A 22,150-nucleotide genomic window follows, 5' to 3' on the forward strand; every position below is an offset into this window, starting at 1 on the left:
GGGTAAATTGCAGTCTAAGGTAATTCTGCACAAATACTTTAATTCTGTTTCTAATAATTCCACTGTTAAATGGAGTTAATCATATGGTCACTTGGGAATAAGCCATTTGCACTAAATTCATAAGTTAAAAATTGCCATATGGAAATAAGCAAACACTTCCACTACCCACTTCCACCAAGTAATTTCCAAGCCTTTCCAAAGTCAAATTAACAATGTAACCAACAAACTCACAATTTTCCTTGCATTTTGGCTCTCTAAGGTAACGTGACATGTTTCCAAAGCTCTGAGGCACTGTATTTTACTTGGGAGCAGGCACAGGATAGTGCTGGAGGAACATCAGAGAAGACAAGAGCCATGAGCATCCCATCAGCTCTGTGTTAGCTCCAACCTAGCCAAAGAGGAGCAGAGTGTGGATCAGGAATGCTGATACCCAGCTTGGGGCACCTATTATCAAAATGAAGCGTGGTGCAGAGAGTAGAATATCCAAGCTCCACAAAGGTGACACCTAGGGCATCTCATTTTTGGGCACAACCACTATGCTCTCCCCACTAGCAGCAAGGCTTCCACTCAAGGTAAAAGGCAGCAATAACAGAGTTTGCCACCCATTACTCAGTCATGCATGAAGTGCAGCATCTGAAAAATGTTGCTGCATTCTGGAAACACACTGCTCTTACTTGATATTGCTGTATAAGCATCAAACTATTTTGTTTTAAAAGCCATGGTAAATTTATGAATGAAACTGTGCAAGAGGGATTTAATGAGAGATCCATAGCAAGTGTTCAGTGGTCTGGATGTTGCATGCCACCAGGGTAGCATGAAATCATTTGATCATTAGACCATGGCCATGCAGGATTAGCATACCTTAAAAATATAGGGCTGCATTATTGTTATTTATATAACGGATATTTTAAAAGGTCGTGCATTTTTTAATGAATGCAACATCACGCCAGTGTTGACAGAAGATTTGAAAGTGCTACAATATGGCCAAATAAAGCCTAAAAATGATACCTTCCCTTCCCCCCATGTTCCAGACTTGGAGCTAGCAAAAAAATGTGCAAATGCTGCAAATTTCCTTCCAGAGATCAGCTTAAATACAGCATTTATATGGCACTAGGTTATATTAATTTTCATTTCATGTCAATTACAGGTAATTACAAGACTCATTATTAGAGCTACCTGAAGGCCCCACACTTCTCCTTTAGCCTTAAGACACATGAATAAGATAGGAGACAAACTCCTATTGCCTCCAGTAATCCCACACAAGGGCTGCACTCAAGCCCATTGCCATCAGTAACCACAGAACAACTCAGTTTTCCTTCATTATCAAGGGAGGAACTTTTTTTCCCACCTCTAATGCTGAAAATCCCAAGAGGCTCCCTTAGGTACTGACTCCCACTTTTCTCTGTTCAACTTCATGATAATTGGGCTGGCCAGTCCAATCTGAAGAGAAAAACTCCTAAATATTTTCATTAAAAACATGATCCCTCATCTCCTTTCTACTCCTTTTCCAGAGCAGAGATGAAAATGATGAGAGTCAGGACCTAAGATATTGGTATTTCAACTAAATATTTGAAAAAAAAGGAAGTTGCCAGAAAACCATTTTTAAAATTTTAGGTATTTTAACCAAACATGGTGGGGTGTTTTGTTTTGCTTTTCATTCAAAGTTGTCTCAAGCTGATACAATAAGCATTTATTTATATTTCCTGTAGGGGTTTCACTATTTTCTGAAGAATCACATTACCTTAAATATCTTGAAAGCCAAAAGCTAAGAAAGCGAGATCACAAACCACCTGCAGATCTCAAGCATTGGCAACAATGAAAGTCTATACAACAGAAATATGTTAAAATTCACTCACCTTGTAGATCTTTTCCAGCTGATAGAAGACATTGTCATGGAAATAAACACATGACATCTTTGCAAATTCAGCTGTGCTTTTCCATCTTGAAGGTTTGGCTCATGACGATGTCTGTCTTCAGCTCTACAGATACAGGGATAGTTTTATAGCTGTTATATAAAATAAATATACTTGGAAACATACAGGAAACACCAAAGAAGACAAATGACAATCAACTTAGCTTCATACAAATCAAATATTACCCTTAATCACCTCATATGAGGTGGTCAGATAAGATATCACTATGATAAATCAGCATAGCTGATTTTTGATTCTGTTGAGATATCTGTAACCATTAAAGGTGAGTTTAATTCCAACTAATTTTAATAGTCCAAAAGTGAATTACCTAACCATATTTTACCATCTGGGTTCTCTCCACAGTGAAGAGGAAAGATGGTACATCTGGAGAATAAATCACCATATCAATCTTGGACACTTATTTTAGGATGGGTTGAGTCACTCTCTGGATGCAGCTCTCTTTGGTGATGGATGAAGCCTGGACACCTGAGTTAATTCAGATATCTATGTTACAAACAGCTGATGTGAGGTGACATGATCAAAGCCTTGGTCAGAAGTCTGTGCAGAAAGCAGATCTGAGGGGGTGGCAGTCTGTCAGGTACTATTTCTAAAGAGGTTAGATGTCACACTAAGAGGGGATTTTTCCAAAAAATCACAATCTGCATAGCAGCTGTTACCTCGTTTTAATTATTCATAGCTAGTCACTTGTATGGGGGAGAGAGATGGTGGTGTGGGCAGAGATAATAAGAGTGAGGGCAAAATTTTTTCAATTATTTTGGTCTGACTTCATGGACTGCATACTTGAGAGCTGTCTGAGGGGGTGTAAGTTATTTAACTTGTGACTAATAGTTCACATTAAACTGCAGCCCAGCAGATGCCAATACCTCAGATTAATTTACCAAACCATCAGGCAGTCCTATCACTAATTAGAGGAAGCATTACTCAAGAGGCTATTATCCTGAGTCCAGATCACATACTAATAACCTCAGAGAGTGAGCATTGAGAAAACACAATTTATATCATTATATTTCTTCTTAAAGGTCTTTCTCAAGGGCCAATATCCATAATATTCAAGAGTCCAGCTGCCAAATCTCATCTTTTCCTGTGAATCAAGTCTGGGTAAGCTTGCTTGAGGTAACGCAAATAAAATGTTTTTTAAATGAGATGAAAATGGGCAATCAGCACTGTAACAACCAACCAATGTTTCCATACTCAAATACAAAACATTTTATTCAAAGATGGAAAACCACCTACCATTAGGAAGGTTTTAATTGCTAGATTGAATGGAACACAAGCCTGTAATGCTTCCCTTCCATTAGGAATCAGTTATGTGAAGAAACTCCATGCATGCAAACACATGTAAGGAGACCAGGGTTATTGGGATGGAATAAAGTTCTGAGACTTTCAAAGAAATGTTAAGAAGCCTCAGTTACAAGCAGGTCAGTTTGAAGCAAAGGACTTAATAAAAAGAAAATAAAATTGTTTTAGGACTCAGTCATAGTTACAGCCCAAGTACTTCCAGCATGGAAGGGCCAGATGAAACCCACATGGAGGTCTCTTTAGCTTCCAAAGATGTGGAAGTACAAAGAGGGCACATCTTTTTCCAGCTGAGCTGCTTTGTGCAAATGCAGTGTAAGGTAAATACAAGGTAAGGGCCTGGGTGGCTTTGAACAAACACAGGCTGAGGACATGTGAAGGAATTTAACACGGAGGCAGGATTAAAGTAGCTTCCCCTGCCCCATCAGAGGCAGTTTGGATCTTTCCCCTGTTTCTCCCAGCATAAGCCTAAAGTCTGCAAAAGCAGAAGCAGGCACTTAGCACCATGTTTATGATTTTACTGCTGAAGTAGCAGCAGGGTTTGATTATGGTTACCAGACACTACTGTCAGCTTTCTGCTCTCTGCCTGCACTAACTTTTCTCTTCAACCAAGAGCTGAAAGTTTGGATCTCAAATGTTTCTCAGAATTACTGCATTGAGCTGCTAGAAACAACGAGCTCTCTGCTCAAGTGGCAAGAGGAGGGACCACATTGCAGCAAAGGGAAAAATGTTGGTTAGCCTAATTCCTGCTCTAGTTCTGTCCCTCATGGTGGTGTTTGGAACTTCACACAACTATCATCTCAGTTGAGAGCAAAAGAAACATCTTTTATTAATTCCAGCCCTCTAGGATGGCATCTGCCAGCTGGTAAACTAAGAAAGGTTGAACTTCTTTGAAAATGCCAAAGCATAAATTTTAAGCATGTGGTGTCAAGGATTTTACTCTGCTCAATGCCTTATAAACAGCATTTTTTTTTTTTTCTGGATTGCCAAAGGATGGACTTCTCCCAAATTCCATCCCCTCTTGCTACTTAGAAGACAGCTTTGAAAAAGGAACATCATCTGCAAAGTGAGCAAGGACTGCACAAACAACAGGTTGTGCTTAAAGACACGTTTGGCCCTAGGTACTGAAGGATGATCATCACTACACAACAATTACTCAAAACACAGTCCACACACATTGCTGTCAATCTGAAGGTTAATTTAGAAAAAATATGGAAAGGGAATCTGCAGAAATTCACATTCTTTTTCCCCTGTTTTTCCAGGACAAACAGTCTGACAGTGTCAGAGTTGTGTTGTTACAGTTTGATGAACAAGTGTTTTCCAAGTTTTGTTTTGAACAAAATTACATAGATGAATTTTGCATTTTTGAGGCTAAAGGTGAACTGTGATGAAATCAGAAAAATATGTAGATTTTTAAATATCCATGAGCAAGTCTTCCTCCTTGATGTACTACTTGTGATATCAGTAAACCCTGAGGTTACCCATCTGCACCACTGAAGAAAAATATTAGTAAGTATAGTATGTTTCATCACATAGCAGTAAGCTGCTCTAGCAATGATAGCAAAATTAATTGTAACAAAATAAGACTTCCTGTTATTTATTAGATATTGTAAGAATGAAATTTACAGTATACAAAATTAATATTAAAAATATTCATGTGATTTATTTTAACAATGCATTTTTCTTTGGATTTACTGCAGACAAGCAGCTTCCAAAGAGGGGTGCTGAGATCTATTTACTGAGATCTCAAGTGTATCACTGCATGCTATCTATGATTATAATCTACAAAACAAAAGCTACTGAATTTTTGCTTGATATCAGTGGCATTTGTTAAAGAAGAACAGAATAGTAACATCAGGCTTAGAGAAGAAAAAAAATCAGTTCATTACAAAAAAATTTAATTTTTCAAGTTCATAAAAAATTGCTTTCAAAATTTCAAACCTTACAATTGTACATTTTGAACTTCAAGCACTTACCATAAGAAGTTGCATCTACTATACAGGTGACAAATATTTTAAATTTTGTTTTTCTTTGAGGCAGATACATATAACCCTCATTTTCTTTTTCCTAATGAACTTTCACATCTTTAAAATTAGTGTTAAACAATGTTCAATCTCCTAAAGAGACAATTTAAGCATGGTTCATTTCATAAGATGAAAGTTTTCATTTAAGTTATATCTATACAAAGGAATATAAAATACTTTTCATTTTAAAAATCTGTGTATTTTCAGTTTATGTCATATTTTTCAGCAGAAAGATAAAGTGACTAATGGCTAATCTAGATAGCCTAAAGACAGCAGATTTGTTCCATAAGCACATGCTTGCCATAATGCTTTTCACTACAATATAAAATACAGTAGAAAAACTGAAATGGTTCACAGGGATCGTTACATATAGTTATCAGTATGAATAATGTTTCCCTGACTAAAAAAAAAAAATAAATCCTATGTTAAATTTCTTATACATGCTCTACAGGAACAGGAATATGATTTAAACTGAAAATTGTTCTCATGTTGTCCAAAGAATTTTTCTTAATAGACAGTAAATATACTTGCACAATTACAATGCTTTCAAAACAGTGACCTGCTGCCAGGTAAGTTGGGCAATGATGTAAAACTGGAATGGGGGCTTGACAAAGAGTGGATCAGCCTTCCAGAACAAAACAGATGGTGCACTTTCTCTTTAGATGTCACTAATGTAAATCACCTTTTATGTTGGCACGTCTCACAAGAACCCTTAAAACAATTCCTGTGAATGAAAATGAAGACAAATCACAATATAAATAATGCAAAGCCACTTTGCAGAAATTTAGGAGAGTCCAAATGTATTTGTGGTCTTTTGTAGTAAACTGGTGAAATTCAGAGGATTGGCTATTATATTTTTAATAGATAAACTACTATAAAATTATGCTGTGAACAGCTGGGCTTGCTGTTTTCTTTCATTTTTTTTAAGACCATTGGCAAGAGCAATCTGTGGGCTCTTGGATGAAGTAGCTGACCCAGGTTGAGTTGCTGGTGCAGTACAGCTGCACAGTCCTCCTCTGCAGCCCCAGCTCCCTGCAGCACTTGCAGAACCTGGCGTAGGTGTTGATGTTGTAGTTGTAAATGCTGGCAGAGGGGCACTTCCCGTCACACGAAATGATGTTCACCTGGCAACACACACAGGCAGTAATCAACAAATGGGAGCAGGTAGAAGAGTTAGGGATTCTCAAGGAATTCTGAGGGCATCAGGCACCCAAATCCAATAGCAAAGCAGTGAGAAATGTGGATGTATTTCCTCTACCCCCTTTATGAAATCCCACTATGTCTGGAAATAACCTCTGAAGTGCACTGCCCAGACCGGTCTCAATGTCAGTATTACTGATGTTAATTATGACTTTTCTGTCAATTTCAGTAACAGATTTTCACTATTTTAACAGACACAAAGAAGCAATTTCAGTTTTGAATTTTAAAGTATTCATAACAACCTTGACTTGAACACAGCACCAAATGTTCTTTCCACAACTCCCTACAGTATTCATTCCAGTGATACACTGATGCAATGCTGCTATACTGGGTACCAGCAAGGAGGAATAAAAGAGCCAATCCTTTGGAAAGCTGAGGGGAATTACTACTAATGATATCAAATGTGTAATATAGACTGTAAGACAAATAGGCTTAAGAACCTGATAATTTTTTTCAAATGTAATAGTCAGGATTTGTCTTTCTGTTCAATGAAACACTCAGAATAAATTTCCTGGCTGCTCAACAGCTTACTCTACTAAATGTACTCTTGGAGTCATTTTAGAGTCTACAGCTGTTTCTCTACTCTCTTTTATTACAGCTTTTTCAGGCGCTCTTACACATCTCATATGAGACATTTGTCTGCACCCTTGCTGCTGCTCTCAGCCTCACTGCTTGGCAGAACGTTTGGTGTCCTCCAACAATAAATCCTTTGATAGACACACAGATAGTGCCTCATTCTTCCTTCACATTTCACAGTGTGCTCATGCTGCTGCCTAAAAACAGCTTTCAGGACCTAGGATTCCTTTCTTCATGAAGTTGGCATTTAAACACCGTCCCTGGGCAGATGAGAAATTACACACATCTGCAGCCGTTTTAGCTGTAGAATATCAGGGCAAGGTTCAGTTATAATAGTTAATTTGCATAGAATAATTGGAGTATAGGGTGAAATAAGACTAAATCGGCATGCACCTAAATGCACACTAAAAAAAGTAACAGCTCCTTTTTTATTATTGAGAAGATGACTCCTAAGAATGTAGCATTAAAACAGCTCTGTGAAACATAGGAACCTCTGCCTCTGTGACAGAGATGGAGACAATGGCCTTGTGGAATCCGAGTTCCCTTTCTTCCTTCTTTTTAATATCTCAAAATTTTTCTCCCCTACTGAGAGAAGTCACAATGGCTATCTACTTACTGGTGTGTTACTCCTGCAGTCATTCTTGCGGATGGTCATCCTAACAGTCACCTTCTTACAGAATTTACCATCTTCTTTACCTGCAATTGGGCATAGATTTAAAAATTTCTAACATCACAGCTACAAGAACATGCCTGACCATTTAATGGGTTCAAGAGACACAAAGAAGAAAATACCCAGTACAGCACTGCACATACACAACTTTGGTTAAGTAACATTAGATGCACATTGAATCACTTTAAAGATTATTTCATTCATTAAAGTATCTCTTTTTATCTTTAATAACAAGTATAAAAGGTTTATTCTTCACTCAGAAGCCTTTTATGAGTAAGTCTACTGTTTTCAAAAATTTTTGTAAAATTGATCAAGTTCTCTGTGAGAAGACTTGTCAATTATTCTAACTTGTTAATGATACCAAATGGTATCATTATCAAAAGGTAAATTTATTAATAAATTAAAGTGTATTTTCTATGAAATAAATACAAACTTCAATAGCAGCACTTGTGTTCCAGTGATATAAACAAAATTTAAAATAAATACATAACAGAACCTGATGAAGAACAGGGCTTTGTGGGAGCTTTACATTTCTATATGTTTTTATTAAATCAAAGAACACCAGTAAAAAAATGAAACTTTTATTTTCATTTTCATTAACATTATTTCCACAATTTTTCTCATACAAGGCACATGGATCAAATAAAAGAGATCACAAGAAATCATGAAATTAAATGAGAAGTTAAATTTAATTTAACAAGGGAATGCCTAACACTGGAAGCAAAACAAAGATGTTCAGTGTAAAGTTCAGTTGTAAGAGAACAGGAAGAACAGTATCTTCTGAGGTTGACCCTCTCTGTGCTGATAAACCTCATCAGTTGCAGATCTGTAAGAGAATGAACAGCCCATTCCATTAGAAGAGTTTCCACTGTTTCACACCAGATTTTACATGCCATGATGCAGCCCCCAATGACTCTCCCCTTACAGAGCTGCATTTTCTTTGAGCCAAGAAATCCAAAGATGCTGACAAAAGGGAAATACTGTTAGCTCCAGAAAAGCAAGGGTGATAAAGGACTTATGGCTTTGAACAATACCCAATATTGAACTGTGACACAACTTACATCTTGATGCACAATGTCCAGTTCCCTGCTCTAATCATTGTCAAACTAGTAATACTTCTTAGAGAAACAGATTTTAAATGTTGTTTCTTTGGGAGTTTTTATTGAGATTTTTTTGTTTGGGGGTTTTCTTGCCTTTTTAAAAAAAATTATATAAGCCTGGTACTCTTTCCGATCATAGCAGAATTTTCTACAACATGACAGAAAAGAGAGCAATAAATCTTCTTGGAAACAAATAAAAATCTACAGACAAATGTCTGGCTACTGCTTGACTGTCACTGAATTATGTTTGCTTAGGGAAAAAGTAAATTGAGAAAATAAGAAAAAATAAATTGTTTTTTAAAAACCCCAACTCACCATTATTTTGTGTTTTTCACAGTTCTTTTCATGGTTCTTTCTTCTTTTACATTATACATGGTGTGTAGGGTGGAGAATTCAGTGCAGCTGTGACTATGACTTCATCCAGGCTATGGTGAAAGTACATTGTATCTCATACAAACTAAATATAGAATGTATTTCCACGCATGTATTTTAATATCCAATGCTTTTTAAATGAGCTTTACAACAAATATACATTTACATGAACATGGAAGCAAAACATGGGAGCATTTTATATATGTCATAATATAATTAGATTCTTTTACACCATCTGTATGGTTGAAAATCCTTGCTTGGTTTTTGGGTTGACTCACAACACTGTGGTCACATAAAGTGACAGCAATATGAAAGAGAAATACAGATTTTGATTTAGTAGTCCTGGAGTCATAGGTGTAGTTTAATGTAGGATGTATCACTCAGTGGTGTACAAAATTACAGTCAACATAATTTCTCTTACATAAACTTGGAGGGCTGTTTTCACAAAATAAATGCCAAAACAAGCATGTTACAATTCAAAGAATTAACATGCTTTATGAAGAAGAACAAAGATAATCTCCAATTTTCATGGACTTAGCACAGGCTTGCTGTGTAAGCAAGTACATTGAGTACATTGCCCTAACTATGGATGGGAAAACAATTACTTGCTTCTACTGTACATGGAAATGGAAGCAAAACTGTATGGCACATCATCTGCAAAAATGTGGCTGACATAACAAGCTTTAACAAGCAAAGCAATTAGTCTCTATGTTTTAGTGCACTGTAAACATGATGGAATTAGTTTACCCTTTTAAACACAGCAATTTTACACATGCAGCAAGCTAAGACTATGCAAGTGCTTACTACCAACAGTACATTGTTGGCTGACAACAATGCACCGCCCACACAGTGCAAAGTGAAAAACAAACCAAAATGGGAGCCACTCTGAACAACCAGGAGCAGTTTGTGCTACACTGCAGCTTTGGCAATAATTGGGTAACAAGAGGTCTGGCGCTCCTATCAGGGAGTACATTGTTGGAAATCAACAATGATGCTGTTTGGGTTGGTCCTACTTATTTCAGGAAAAGGTACCTGTGTGACAGCCAACATAGGCTGTGGGAGTGACTGGGCTAACAAGGAATGGGAGGAGCACTGACACTGAAGAACCTGGTAAGAATATTACACATTGAACAGAGCACATGTTACAGAGGATTTCTGGTAGTATGAAAACATTTGGGAGTTACTAGATTTTGGCAAACAGAATTAAACTTTAAAATGTCTGTATATTACAGGATCACAGAATGTCTGAGGCTGGAAGAGACCTCTGGAGGTCATCTGGTCCTGCTTCTCTGCTCAGGCAGGGAAGTATCAGCAGCTGAGTACCACATTCTAGCATCACTTGCTTTGTTAACTTCACATGCAAACCAGGGAGGATCTGGTCTACCTTGGTATAACCAAGCCAATCTGGTATCCTGAGTCCAATATGTCCTTTGGGGCTACCACAGAGAAATAGTGTAATTTCCTCTCTAGGTTTTGATGGAGCTCCTGGCTCTTAATTTTCAAGACCAATTAAAACTGAAATTGAAAATCACAATTGTGTCTAATGGCAAAGTACTTCAAAAGAAAACAAAACACTGATAATCCTTGTCATAAAATGTCTCCCACAATTACAACTGACTGACAGCTCTCATGGCAGTTTGCTTGGAGTCAGAATGAACTACATGATTCACAGAGGTTTTGTGTTGTGCACAAACAGGTGTGAAATCAAAACTCTAGGAATGTATTTGTGAATGCAACTCAGACGTCACTTCAAGGGTTTAATTTTACTTTGTGAGGCATGCTCCAGGTTAATTTACTTTTGTCTTTAACAATTAAGGAGCATGGTTATAATCTTTCTCTAAGCATAGCAGCAAGATCTTGTGCCCTGTTGAAAAGCAGCTTAATGCATGTTTACCTGTCATACTAATTTGCTCAGAAGCTGGTTTATTTGGCTGCTGGGGCATTGAAGGGCAATGTCTGATAATCAAAAACTGATCTCAGAGTGCCTATGGAGAATTTTCCACAGAACGAGGTAGGACAAGTGCTTGAAACACAGGTCCATCAGAGGGAAGAAAATTGGATATTATCATGCCCCTATGGTGGGAGCAGAGGAAAAAAAAATACCCCAGATAAATCTTGCACAGTTTCCATAAAGTTTTTACCACAAAATGTAATACAAGCCAGTATACCAAAAGGAATCTCCCAGCTGGCAGCACATAACCCACTGCAGTAACTGTGCACATGGTACCTTGTCAGGCAGTCAGAGCTGTTCAAGTTCCAACCCACCCAGCAAGAAATACCTGCACTTTTTTCCAGTTCTCACCCACACTTTCAGGTCACTATTCCAGCCACTTATGTAAATTAAATCAGATATTTTTACATTTTAAAATATTATTATACTGCCCAGTGCAAAAATTTCAGTTGTTTCTAATAGTATGAAACTTCAGCCTAAGGCCTTCATGAGATCAACCAAAATGTTTCAGCTATGTACCAATGTGTTAAGAAAAAAAATATTTCTATTTTCTTGATGTCTATTAAGACAAAATATCTTTCAAACCTATTCTGTAGAGAATTTTTATTCTGTTTTTTTTCCCCCAGAGAATCTTTATTAGCTCTCACAGATAATCAAGAAAGGGGAATTTTTAAATTGTAGAATCTTTTAAAAGATACTGCCTGAAGGCTTTGTAACTGTTTATTAATTCCTATATTCATTAGTTACAAAATTAACTTACAAACAACATAGATCAATCTTCATTTCTACAAAATATGAAGATATTAATGTAGATGAAGCACTGTTTTAAGGCACCTTCTCAAATACAGTACCTTTTACTTTACTAAATGCAGTACCTAAAATTTTGAGGAGTTTAACACAAGAACTACAAAATACTCAAGGTAGGAATTTCAGTGAGCTGACAAGCTACAATCACTGCCAGTGGAGTAAATGTTTCCATGTTAAAGTGTTTTCTTTTGATTTAACTCCACTATTTTCAGTGTTATTTACATGAGTAAACCTGGGAAAAGCACCATCCTTGAGATGTGAATCAAGCTTTCATATGGAAAATAATCCACTTTATTCATAAGGCAACAGATCAGAGATTTGTGAGGCAGAAATTGTCAATAATCACTTACATGTTTTGCAGCATCCTTCTAAGAATGGCACAATATAGCCTCCAACCTGACCAAGAGATAAAATAAAGAGGAAAGACTTGATTATTTTTCAAGCATTCATTTCCATGTATCTGCACTATTAAAAATATCTTTCAGATAAAGCTCTGCATCATTGTTCAGACAAATGCAACACTCTGGTGAATGGATGAAGGTTTGGCTACACAACTGAGAGTTCTGAGGAAGAGCTACAGCCACTCAGTACTTGCAGGACTGCTCCCTGCTTGTGTAACATCATCCACCAAGGAGAGTATCTATCATTTACATGTAGAGAGATCTACATGTAAATGTAGAACTACAGAAAGCAGTAAGAGAATTCTCCTTGCCTCCATTCCCTGGCACTTAATATAATCTCATTTTGAAAATTCATACAGATTTTTTTGTTCTTGCTCCAAAACTAGTTCATAAAACTTTATATGTCACTGTAGAAAAGATGCTCCTGATTTTCAGACAATCTTGCCTTTTTTTCAATGGTTTTGATCATTATGCTGAATCACATTGCTATACACAGAAAATGTTAGTAAGGGGAGGTCCACCCCAGAAAAGCATCCAAATTCAGACAGCTGTATGAAGACTAGCTTGATATTACAAACCCCAATTAAAAAAAAAAAATTTCTAAGAATCAGAAGAGGTGTGTCCAGCTGTGTAACTCAGCAGCCTGGTGGCACAGTAGTCTGGTGTGTGGTTATACCTTTTACCTCTAAATGTCTGGGGAAAAAATACAGGCACTACAAAAATTAATAATTTATCCCTTCTTGAGGAAAACACATCTTTTGTCACGCAAATAAATCTTATCATGCAAACATAAATCACAGCTAGAATGCAAACAGTGTCTTGTACACCGACCTTCACACATTCAGTTTCATTAAAGGGTGGGCATCCAACTGTAGAGGACACCAGAACTGGTCCTATTGCTGTGTTGGTGCATTCATATCTGATGCAGTTTGAAATCCAAACAGCACCGGGCTGTCAAAAATTTTAAAACAGAAACTTTACTCAGCAAAAACAGTATTTGAAGCATTAATTTTAAAATTTCATTGAATGAGATCTCACTTGAATCAACAGTAATACAGCAAAATATAATTTGGATGCATATTCCGTTTAAGTACTGCATTTGAAAGTCCAATAAAAATATATAATGTTAAGCAGGTTCTAAAATAGTCGAGTTGATGGTAATTCTCTCATATATATCAGAATCCTTTAATTTTTGTTGACAGTTATATGGTTGTCTCCCCAAGAAATTAATATTGTATACATGCAAAACTATTCTGAGTATTAAAGGTCTTTTCTGCACATTTTTTATGGCAAGATGTATACAATATTTTGTGACTTTTTGCTTGCTCCTAAATATTTTAAGGAAATAAAATATTCTAACTCACCTTAAAACTGGTAACTGTGCCATTGCTGAAAGTGTGGAGACAAGACAAGTTCTTGCAGCTACCACAGCAAGTTGTTAAATCTTTTGGAGGCTGATAGACTTGGTTCTGCCAAAATTTAATAGATTACTCCTTGTATGAAATAATCTTGCAGATGAATGTTTTACTACTGTAACAGATTTTTTTCAGGTATTTGATTTTAGGGATATTTTTAAAATAACTTTCAAAACCACATAGCTTATATTGGCACTGCACACCCATGAGGCTTTTATAAAATACATTTGATCTTAATTGAAGTAAAAGGGGAGGAGTTCCATACCTGAGAGAATTAACTGGTCTTTCTAGCATTTTCAAATGTGACCACTTACTTCAAGAACTACTGAAACTAACTTTTTACACATTAGACATCAAGTAATTATAAAATTTAAAAAAAAATCTGTATAATATTCCCATGGTAATGTATATTCCCATGGTAATCATATCTTGTAAAAAGACAATGTAACATTTGCTTATTTTATAAAGCTGTTTTCACTGCATTTAGAATTCTTCTATTCATAATTATTCTCTTTCTGCTTCTTATTCTGCTAATGTCTGCCAGGAATTTTTACCAGTTTGCACATAATGCAGTTGAAACGCTGCAGGGATGCAAGGAGGCAGCATGCCATTAATCCAAGGATGCATTCACTATGTACTTTAATTTGTGTAAGATTTATGCCACAGAGAAAAGAGTGTAGGGAGGGAGACTTTTCAAACTTCCATCAGAACTGTGGTAGCACATCATTAGAGGGAGATATCCTAATTACTCTTTCCAACTTGCTCTATGACTAATCTGCCCAACAAAACCCATCACAAAGTAATTCAGGCCACCAGACACAGTATACAGGTTTACATTTCTGAATTCCTTACAGCTTTGCACTTGACAGCACAGTCTATGGAAGACATGTTTATTTTGTAGTATTTACTGGAGGGATCAACCACATTTGTACAATAGGAAATATGGCAAATGCCATCTGCACTGTGCTCCACGATCCTCTGCCCAGGAAGCAGCACACCTCTCTCATTACTCAGGCAAACTTTGTCTCTCACTGCAAGAAAAAACAAACAGCATTCTTAGGACAATCAGCTTGGCATCAAAACTCCACTAAAAACATTTCAAACAGTAAAACAGGAATGGAAAAAATTACCCTACCTGTTTTAGAATTATGGGCCACATTTTCAAACAAATAATTAATAGTAATCTAACGTTTCACTGCAGTCACTAAATCTTTTCAAATACAGCCATGCATGAAAACTAAATATATAGCATTCTATTAGCTGCACCCAAGTGACAGGCTTCTTCAACTGTTTTATTTTGTAAAAACTACTTCAGGATAAGAAGTGTACCTAAGAAATGTCTATTTCTCCCCACTAATTACAGAGGACACAGAGGAGAAATAGCACTATTTGTGAATTAAGTAAATTAATCCTATCCTCTGCAGTGCCATGTTCAAAGTGGATGTCTGATTTTTAATTCCTCATTTCCCTTAGCACTTGAAAGGTGATTTCTTTGAATTAAATTATTTTCTGACTTACCACATTTGTACTTCACACAGTTACAGAAATTTTCTGTACTGTTCTGAAACAGTTCATCTATCTGAAGTTTCTCCCCCTACGGGTATAAAAACAGGGAAAAAAAAATACATGAAACAACAGCAGGTTTTCTTATTTATATGATCTTTTAAACAACTTTCCTGCAGAATTTGAGTAGCAGTATCTCTTGAAGGTTCTGCTTAGCAGCCTGTGTGCATAATGTATGTTAACATATTCACCATAACAAATAATATTAACTGTGATGCTTGAAAGCATTTAGTTCAACACTTGAAACCCAAACTTTTATCCTGACTTATCCTATGTGCATGAAAGCAGTCCTACTCTACCAATATATTGGGGCAGAATATGGTAATAAAAAGCTCTGGAAATATCAGAGCTGATAGTCATTTCACAGCTTTATTCATAAGGTAACAGATCAAATGAATAAAGCTCTGGAAATACCAGGGCTGTAGAGTAATTTTATTCTGCAAGGTATTTAGACTTTGGTGGCTTCTTAAAACTGTTACTGTTAAAAAATTACTCTAAAGTATTTTTTTTAAAAAGAGGTGATGCTGTACCATTTCATATTTCACTGATAAAACTATTATTCAGATGCTGATAAATAGATTCATTCAGGAATTATTAAAAGAATAGCGACAAGATAAATTTCATACCAGTTTGCACTGAGGTTTGGGGATTGTTTCACAGGCGCATTCTGAAAAAAAATACAACATCAGAAACAGTAGGTTAGCAATTTATATGCCATTTACTTACAGCAGAGCAACAGAGTGAATAAAAATTGCAGATATAAAAGTCAGCAAACCCAATACGTAAGTAATTCTTACAACACTTTCAAGATAGTCGATAACCCACTTTGGTCAGACAAATTCTGTGGGATGCAAGAAAAGCCAAAGAGGCAGATTAGGAAGTTCTGCAGCATGAAATGACTTTTCTGGATCATTTGTCATGAGCAGGTCACAATGGTGTAGTTGGCTGAAACCAAGGGGCCAAAGCTGTTGTCACCTCTCATTATGGCAGCTTTAGTGAAAATCAGTGATTTTACCACATGTCCGGAAGGGGCAGCACTTCTCCGTGCTCCACACCTCCACCAGAGACATGCCCAGCATGCATCTGAATTCAGGACAACGATGTATTTCACAGACTAAAATCAAAGGAAAGAAAGAACAATAAATGCAATGCTGTCTTTTTTAGATGAGTGGAAATATTAATTAAGATACAGTAAATTATTTACAATAAATACATTTGGATAACATTTTTGTTTACAAGACTAATAGTAAAAATTTGACTGTTAGATATCGATTGATAACAGTGTGAGTACAAAATACTCTAGACAAGTATTTAAATAATTTTAAATATCCAAAATTTGAAGTCTGAAACTACTCACTTATAGTTTCAGTCCTCAAATTCTGGAAATTTAAAATTATTAACATCTGGATATTTCATGATACAGATATCAGAAAATGCTTTACATACATGAAGTTTTAAAAGTAAAAATTGTTTGTTCAGGACTACAGATGATAGCTTGCTTATACAGTTTGACACTGAACATCCACACCACATAATTTCCCATGTTCTCTGTTATTTAAAATATTAAAATCAAGTCAAACTTACTGCACTGGTATGCAGGGCAACACCTGTCAGTAGTGTTGCCATCCACAATGAGAACTTCTCCTTCTTGGCATTTGGGAATTTGATCCGAGCAAGACCCACATGCTGGAGAAAACAATTATTTAAATCTAAAACACTGGAAGAGATTTTACTACTGCCTAGAAAATTTGCTGTAAGTTTGTAAGACTCATATAAAAGAGAGCAGAGGTGCTCTGTATTCACTGCTTGTAGACCCTATACAAAAGGCTAATTTTCAGTGCAGCTTGCCCCTCTTCCCTTGGCTCCCTGCTATAAAGAATTAATACATTTTTTGTGAGCAAACATAATTTTTCCTCTTTCTCCTGTTATGAGACATTTTGCTAGGTCTTCTCTCCTACAAAGTCATGCTGCTGTTTTTTTTTCAGGAATCTTTGATCCTCAGTAAAATGCATCCCCCATGGATCCCCGTGTTATCTTCCCACTTGAACACATGAAAACCACAACAGGAACTTTTCAATATGTACAGTGTAAAGACTCATTTTATCAAAAAAGAGTCAAAAGTGGACCCTGCAGACAGTGAGAAGAGCCAAATGCTGCCCATTGCTAATATATGATCAAAGTAATCTGATTACTATAAATAACAGAATTGTAATTCACGTTTCCAATTAACACTCAAATTTTTGCATGTGGAAGGTGCTTCCCTTCACAGATATCTGTTCAAAAATAAAATAAACTCAACAGCACCTCATTATCAGATTGTTATCAAACAGAAAACAACTGCATGGTAAGATTGAAGCTCATATACTAATGGCAAAAGTGCAATTTTATTATTGAATTAAGTCATTAAAGGCTAAAATCCAAAAGAATAAATAAAAATAAATAATGAATAAATAATAATAAATATGCATAATACTCTGATATGGGATATTTGTCATCAGTTAAGATGGGCCAGAGCTGAGACAGCAGGATACAGGGAATAAAAGCCTATACCACTTCATTCTCTTTCAGATAAAATATTTGTGTATCTAGTTCACACTGCATATGGACAATCTCAAAAGCCCTGAATTCCTTCATCCTCCTTTACTTGACCAACAAGGAATACTACTCAGTTGCACAAAGCTCTTCTGTGAATCTTGATGGTAGTTGGCACTTTTAGAAAATTAATTAAATTTAATTAATTAAATTTAATTTAATTAATTTTAGGTTGTTGCCATATTTTAGAAAACTAATGCCAATTTTTTAACCAGTTTCAAGCCTTACTATGTTGAGAGACCTAAAGGAAATACAAGGAACCTTAACTGGCAAGATAATAATAGACATAATTGTATATGCAAAACCACACTCATAATCTCAACTAATCAGACTACTGTACCACATATATAGGAAATGCAGCAGGTATTCTCCACCCGAGCAGCAATTAGTGTTCGATCATCTTGACAGCTTGGTATCTGTTCCAATGGTTCACATTTTTCTGGATCACATTCTGAAAAAGGGACAAAAATGTATTCCTTCAGATGAAGCTCAGCATTCCTCCTCTGTTATGCTATATCCCAAGGAAAGGCAGCATGGAGTAGAGAGGTTCTACAAGCTTTAGAAAAGCTTTTACCTGTATCCCAAAATCTTGCCTGATCATTTAACACAGACCAACCCCTGAGCTATAGACAAAAGTGAATTTTGTAAATGGCCATACTAACAATGGTATCTACACTACCCTTATCCTTCTGAGTTGATCTATTTCGTTTACTGAATGTCTTTTGCAGAGTGCAATTCTTTACCTTTCAAAAGAAACGTACCACAAACGTAGCTGGGACAACAGGATTCTTCACTGTAATAGGTGACCAACTTCTCCAAGCTGCTACACTCAGGGATTAGGAGTTCACAGAGACTCTGGTTACAAACTGTCACATAAAGGAAAAAAAAAAAAGAGAGAATAAGCAACTTCTAAACTATGCATTTATAGGTTGAGTAGAGCAGTGGCAAGCAGTAATTGCAGTTAGATACCCCAAAACTCCAAATTATAGGCATATGAAAAACACAATGAAGCAGCAAAAAACTCCATTGAGACAGGATTCAGAAGTGCTCATCATTTGCAACACTCTCCATGGAGGCAATATTAAACTAGAACTGAGTCATTGTGAGAATTAAAAAAATAAACTTCCTCTGGAAAACTCACTGCAACACCATACTAGGTGGTCAAAACATGAAAATTCCTTATTTTTGACACTTTCTAAGAAAAGCAAGAATTATGTGGAAAAAAAAGCACTTTTCTATCATTTTTTTACTGCTTACTTTAAGAATTAGATAAACAATCATCTGATTTCTTTTTCCTCAGAATTATCCAGATAATTTGGTTGTATTTGGATATTAAAAATAAAACAGTAATCTCTAAACTTGAGGGAAACACAATTCATATTTAAATAATCACAGAGCTATTTCAGTCCTCCTCCTATCCTCTACCTCTACTCCAAAACCTACTGGATGTTGAGCCAAACAGCTTCTACAGTTTTCTACATTATCTGTAAATTCAAACCAAGGTAATTTCCATTTTCTTCAAAAGTAGCACATGTAACAGGAAAGCAAACCTCAGAGAAAGGACATCTGCCTATTCCACTGGGCAGTATTCACAACCATGAAGGAATACTTACTACAGATCTTCTGAGGACAGCATGTCTGGTCATCAGGAACAAGCAAGGCCACTTCTGCAAATCGCTGACACTCTGAGCTGTGGATCTCTGAACAGTTGTGCTCCACTGGAATTATGGTCTCACTGTCAACACATTTTTGCATACAGCATCCGCTCAAAGAAGTTCTCCAGATCTCACCCACAGCATGAGGTGCTCCTGAGCTATCTGTACAAGCTAGGTCAGGACAACAGAAAACAGAGGCAATTCCATTTAAATTTCAATTTTGATCACCATTTTTTCCATAGTGGATGTGGATCTACAAAGCATAAAAATCCCAGAGTTTTAAAGGCTTGATTGTGTCCATCACCCCACAAAAAATGAATGAGGAAACAGTCTGTGACTGAGTTTATACAGGAAATCAAGACACTCAACACCTTCCAGAAGGCCCAGACTTCCAATTTGTTTCATGTCTCCACTGCAAGGCCAGCTACTTAAAATCCCAATCCAATCCTTCATTTTTAAAGTAACAATTTATAAAGAAGTTACCTTTGTATTTTACAAATATCAAAACTATTATTAATTTACAGTGCCTTAGTAATCTGATATATCATAAACTGAATTTTTAAGGTTCATGTTGTTAGGGAGAAAAATTGGTCCATTATTTGGTGTGGTGAGGCAGATTTGCAATGAAAATAAACATAAATGCTGGTAGGACACACACATATATTATTCAAAAGGTGTAATTAACTGCTGCTGCATGTGATTTGAATGGGTATCAAAAGGTTGGACCCTTGGCAACGGGCTTGAGTGAAAAGGTAGCCAAGACTAACATGCTTACAATAATTAAATACATAAACTTAAGCAAAGACTTTGAAGAGCATCCACCAGCTGAGAGAAAGTGAGAAAAATTGTGCATCACAAGGACATCCCCTGCTTTCTCACCTGCACAGTTAATGTTTACTGGCTATCTAGAATTCTCAAATGAATGACATATTCAGAACTCACACAACACCAAACCAGAACTCAACTTATGAATAATGGAGTGTCTGACTGTCTTTATTAACTTGCAGATAATAAAGAAGAAAATCACATCCAAATATACCACATTTTTCTTCAGGAATACAGACAGCAGTATGAGTTCGGTGAAGGAGGGTCCCTCCAGCACAGACACAGCCTTCTGTCAGCACTGAGCAGGAGTCTGAGTTCAGAGGAGCCACCTCTTTGTTCTCACAACTCTCTGGAACCTCACAGACAGCTATGCAAGGCTGGTACGAGAAGTTTTCAGAGCAGCGGAAGGCTAGGAAGGAAATAAATAAATCAGACATTGTTCAAGCTGTAATCCCATGAGGCAACTTCCTGTGCTCACTGGGTTGGATCTACCAGCCTGAAACACCAACACAGACCAGTTACCTACATAACAAATTAAAACATATGGAATCTGCAAGCACTTGTACTTTTCTTCTTGCAATAACGTTTTCATCAAGCTTCAGTTTGCATTTTGGCAGCAGAGTTACAAACCATGCAACAGTGCTGACACAAAATAATTTAAGCTTCAAAAACACTTTCAAATACTACACAGATCAATCATAGAGTGCTCTGAATGAGTGTTCTGAATAACTTGCAGTGGCCAAAGAAAATGGTATAAAAATAAGTGTGATGTGTCCCTTCAAGATGGATAGAATACATATTTACAGCTATATTTTCTAAGAGCTCCTTTTAACAGTTATTGCTAATAAAATCCATAAAAACTGAAGAATTAAAAAAAAAATGTCTCAAAACCACAGACCTTCTTATGTTATCACTGAAGGGGGCTTTTCCTAGGTGATCATGGACAGCATAAGGAGATACTGTGATCCAGCTACAGATCCCATTTGGCCTTACATTTTAGTGTTGCTGTGGGAGAATTCTGCTGCCAGGATACACTAAGATCTCAGGTTTTACCCCTTACACTCCATCGAATGTCAAAGTGATTTATTAAAGAAATATGGATATTGATCTAGTACCAATATCCAACTGTGACAGACAAAAACTCTCTAACAGTTTAAAGTTAGAAAGTGTATGTTTATTATGCTGCCGGGCAGCGTGTGGGATAGCTCCCAAATACACACAGAACCTTTCAAATGATTACAGTCCTTTTATCCATACAAGTATTGAATACCCAAAATACAAATACAAATTCAAAATTGTGGTACATCCCATTCCTCGCTTCGTATGCTAATCATTTCAAAAACTATTAAGCATGCGTAGTTTCTTCCTTGAAATGGGCCGGGGGTCCCTTTCATGGGGAGGGGTCCCAAAATGAGGAAGAAAATGAAGTCTTCCTCATTCTGACCTTTCTACCTTTTCAATGCAAATATGACAAATGAACTCTTGGTAGAACTCCCATTCCCTGTCTTCAATTGGTTTCAGAACAGAGGAGGCCCACAATTGTCTTATGTTCCTAAAAGCTGTTTGTTAGGTTCTATATTCTTCATTACAAACCCAGCTAACTAAACATTGTGTTGACAAGCAATCAATTACTAGTTAACTTAGTTAGCTTATCTCTAACTAAAATCTTAGCTCCTCTGAAATCTCTAAATCCCTTAAAGTTTATGTTTCAAAAGGTGTTTCATTTCTCTAATCCCACCTCCAAAGCCACAGCTTTCTGCAGCAGCATC

At 36.5% G+C, this 22,150-nt stretch overlaps 1 protein-coding gene across 1 annotated transcript in view; it reads right to left on the reverse strand.

Moving 5' to 3' along the window:
* Positions 1-6,177: 6,177 nt before the first annotated feature.
* The window catches only part of OTOG (otogelin), a 90,962-nt gene continuing 74,989 nt past the window's right edge, over positions 6,178-22,150 (reverse strand). Inside the window, exons 43-56 of the mRNA XM_053980212.1 lie at positions 20,596-20,790; positions 19,515-19,727; positions 18,663-18,767; positions 18,242-18,352; positions 16,894-16,995; positions 16,325-16,423; positions 15,936-15,976; positions 15,265-15,340; positions 14,599-14,777; positions 13,696-13,800; positions 13,163-13,282; positions 12,281-12,326; positions 7,647-7,726; positions 6,178-6,378 (exon numbers count right to left, since the gene is read on the reverse strand). Of these exons, the coding sequence (XP_053836187.1) occupies positions 6,178-6,378; positions 7,647-7,726; positions 12,281-12,326; positions 13,163-13,282; positions 13,696-13,800; positions 14,599-14,777; positions 15,265-15,340; positions 15,936-15,976; positions 16,325-16,423; positions 16,894-16,995; positions 18,242-18,352; positions 18,663-18,767; positions 19,515-19,727; positions 20,596-20,790 (1,673 nt within the window). The remainder of the gene's footprint in view (positions 6,379-7,646; positions 7,727-12,280; positions 12,327-13,162; positions 13,283-13,695; positions 13,801-14,598; positions 14,778-15,264; positions 15,341-15,935; positions 15,977-16,324; positions 16,424-16,893; positions 16,996-18,241; positions 18,353-18,662; positions 18,768-19,514; positions 19,728-20,595; positions 20,791-22,150) is intronic.

Source organism: Vidua macroura, chromosome 6 (genome assembly GCF_024509145.1).
Source record: "Vidua macroura isolate BioBank_ID:100142 chromosome 6, ASM2450914v1, whole genome shotgun sequence".
Classification (NCBI taxonomy): domain Eukaryota; kingdom Metazoa; phylum Chordata; class Aves; order Passeriformes; family Viduidae; genus Vidua; species Vidua macroura.